Source organism: Carlito syrichta, unplaced genomic scaffold (assembly GCF_000164805.1).
Source record: "Carlito syrichta isolate Samal-C Ts95f unplaced genomic scaffold, Tarsius_syrichta-2.0.1 Scaffold132176, whole genome shotgun sequence".
In the NCBI taxonomy this organism is placed as follows: Eukaryota; Metazoa; Chordata; class Mammalia; order Primates; family Tarsiidae; genus Carlito; species Carlito syrichta.
Window position 1 is genome coordinate 8,503 of NW_007076272.1, and position 2,734 is coordinate 11,236.

General features: G+C 60.8%; 1 protein-coding gene across 1 annotated transcript in view; it reads left to right on the top strand.

Annotated features, from left to right (window-relative positions):
* LOC103250736 (ras GTPase-activating protein 4-like) overlaps positions 1 to 2,734 on the top strand; it is a 9,007-nt gene that overhangs the window by 4,414 nt on the left and 1,859 nt on the right. Inside the window, exons 5-7 of the mRNA XM_008049329.2 lie at positions 1,006 to 1,087; positions 1,679 to 1,810; positions 2,059 to 2,150. Coding sequence (XP_008047520.1) covers positions 1,006 to 1,087; positions 1,679 to 1,810; positions 2,059 to 2,150 — 306 coding nt within the window. The remainder of the gene's footprint in view (positions 1 to 1,005; positions 1,088 to 1,678; positions 1,811 to 2,058; positions 2,151 to 2,734) is intronic.

A 2,734-nucleotide genomic window follows, 5' to 3' on the forward strand; every position in this document is an offset into this window, starting at 1 on the left:
GTCCAGCCCCGCCTCGACCCGCTTCCTCCGTCCTCAGCCCTGCTGGCACCACGCTGTCTGCGATGCGGGTGGGCACGTGGGTGCACATGCTCACACACGTGGCTGGGCTCTGGGACCTTGGGGCAGCTTCTCCTGGAGCCTGTCAACACCCACAGAACGTTTCTCCCAGCCACGTCCTTCCTCCAGGCATCACCCCTCTCAGCCCTCTCCCCCTGGGGACCGTTGGGGACATGGTGTCAGGGCCTGTCTGATCACCTCTTAGCCAGTCCCAGCAGGGCAAGGTGGGGCCGGTCCAGGCCTCTCTTCCGGGGGGGGGGACTTGTCCCCCCGTCGTCCCCAGGCCCCTGCTGGAATCTCAAGACAGCCCAAGAAGGCTGTTTGAGGCAGAAGAAGAAAGGACGTTTTCTCCTTATCTTTCCAGGCAGATTCTCAAGGCCAGACCTTGGAGTTCTGTTAGTTTTAAAGGGAAAAGAAAGGCAAGCATGAGAGCCTAAAATAGGGACAGAGGGTGGGCTTTGGTGTTTTTCCACAAAGCATTGGAAGCCGGGGGCACTGTGCCCAGACTTGGGCTCTGCAAAGGCCATCTATGGAGAGAGGGAGGACCGTCCCTCTGGCTGCACACGACCCGCCCCATTCAGGGCTGCATTGCTGGGACTGTCTTCCAGAAGCCCGTCATCTCACCAAACCTCAGCAGGATAGAGATGATCTTCTCCACTTTCCTGCTGGGGAACCGGGGCTCGGAGAGCCAGGGCAGGGGGCATGGACTGGGGCTGTTCCCAGCAGCCCTCGCCTCCTCCCGCCCTGGTCAACTGGTCAGCAGTTGCCTTCAGGGAATTTTTGGCCACGTGGGGGACCCTGGGGAGACACTGTGAGCACAGGCCCAGAAAGGGGAGGGTGCTGTCCAGGCTCAGCTTGCCAGGGGTAGGAAGCGCCCAGGCCTCCCCCGCCTGGTGTGGTTACCTCATGGTGGGGACAAGTAGATGATCTGTTCATCCCCTCCCACAGGGACCTTGCCCCGAAGGACCGGAATGGCGCATCCGACCCCTTTGTCCGAGTGCGCTACAATGGCCGGACGCAGGAGACCTCGGTGAGGAGGAGGCCTGCGGGCCTGGGAGGGGCGGGAAGCTCCGGGACCCGCCAGCCTGTCCTTGTCGCCCACCTCGCCTCCCTGTCACCTGGGGAGTCAGGTTGGGACTGTAGTCTCACTGAGGAGGCCAGAGAAGAGGGGGACCACCGCTCTGAGGGGGGCATGGCAGTGGCCACGGCCTCCAGTGCCAAGCCATTTCACCCCTGGCCATGCTGGGGGATAGGGAGGGGACCGAGATAGCCACAGTAGGGTTCGCCCAAAAAGTCCAATAGCTGCCCACCTTGTCTTCCCCACCCCAGGAAAACGGCCAGGGTGGTGTGCGCAGTCCTGGGGTCCCCAAGGTCTGCGTTCTCAATGCACTGACAAGCTGTGTGGCCTTGGACAAGTCCCTTCCCCACTTTGGGCCTCCATTTTCCCCATCTGAGAAACAGGTGGGGGCTTGAGCAAGACGTTTTTACCGCTGCCAGAGCCTCCAACGGTGCCAGGAGGCCACTGGGAACTAGGAGAGGCTTTGGGGCATCTCTGCCCTTAGCCTGGGGAGTCCTGCGGCGCCCTGTGGCATCAGCCCTATCCCTCCCACCCTCTGGACAGATCGTGAAGAAGTCGTGCTACCCACGCTGGAACGAGACATTTGAGTTTGAACTGGAGGAGGGTGCCGCAGATGCACTGTGTGTAGAGGCCTGGGACTGGGACCTCGTCAGCCGGAACGACTTCCTGGGCAAAGTGAGCACCTGCTGCTGTCAGCCCCAGGCCTCCTCTCCAGCCTCCTGCCCTCAGGGACCTCCCTCCAGCCTGCTCAGGCAGTGAACTGGGATGCCTGGGACCCCCCAAGACCAGCAACTGCCCCCCACTGCCGCCGGTGCTCAGGGACCCGGGGAAGAGGGACCCTGCGAAGAGCGCAGTTATTGACAGGGAAGAGGCCTGAGAATCCAGCCCCAGGATGATACCCCGTCTGCCTCGCCCTCCCCCAGGTGGTGTTCAGTGTCCAGCAGCTGTGGGTGACCCAGCGGGAGGAGGGCTGGTTCCGGCTGCAGCCTGACCAGTCCAAGAGTCGGCGGGACAAGTGAGTGCCTGCAGCTTGGAGGCAGGGCTCCAGGGGCTGAGGCTTGAGAGTTGGCTACAGGCAGGCAGGGGACGGGGGAGGGGCAGAGGAGAGCCGCTCAGGGGTCCAGCGACACAGTTCCAGGATCCCGCCTCCTCTCCTCTCCCACAGTCTTGCACTCAGCCCTGTCCTCTGAGCTCAGCGCCAGCACAGGTCTCTCGTCTTCTGCCTGCAGGCAGTCTCTAGAGCAAGCACTCAGACCCTTTCCCTTCAAGGGTCTCCTTGCAGACCTCAGGCCAGAGTTCAGATCTCCAGAGTCAGTGTCCCTGGGCCATAGCTCTGACTCCCTCCCCAAGATTCTCCGGGAACAGGGTTGCCAGATAAAAGAATATCCAGTTAAAGTTGAATTTCAGACAGAATATCCCGTTAAAGTTGAATTTCAGATAAACAGCAAATACTTTTTTGAGTGTAAGAATGACCCTGCAACATTTGAGACATGCCCTAAAAATGTGCACATTGAACTGGGTATCTCAGGTTTTTATTTGCTGCATTAGGCAGCCCCTGACCTGCTTGCCGTGACCCCCCCCCCCACGCACACCCCTTGG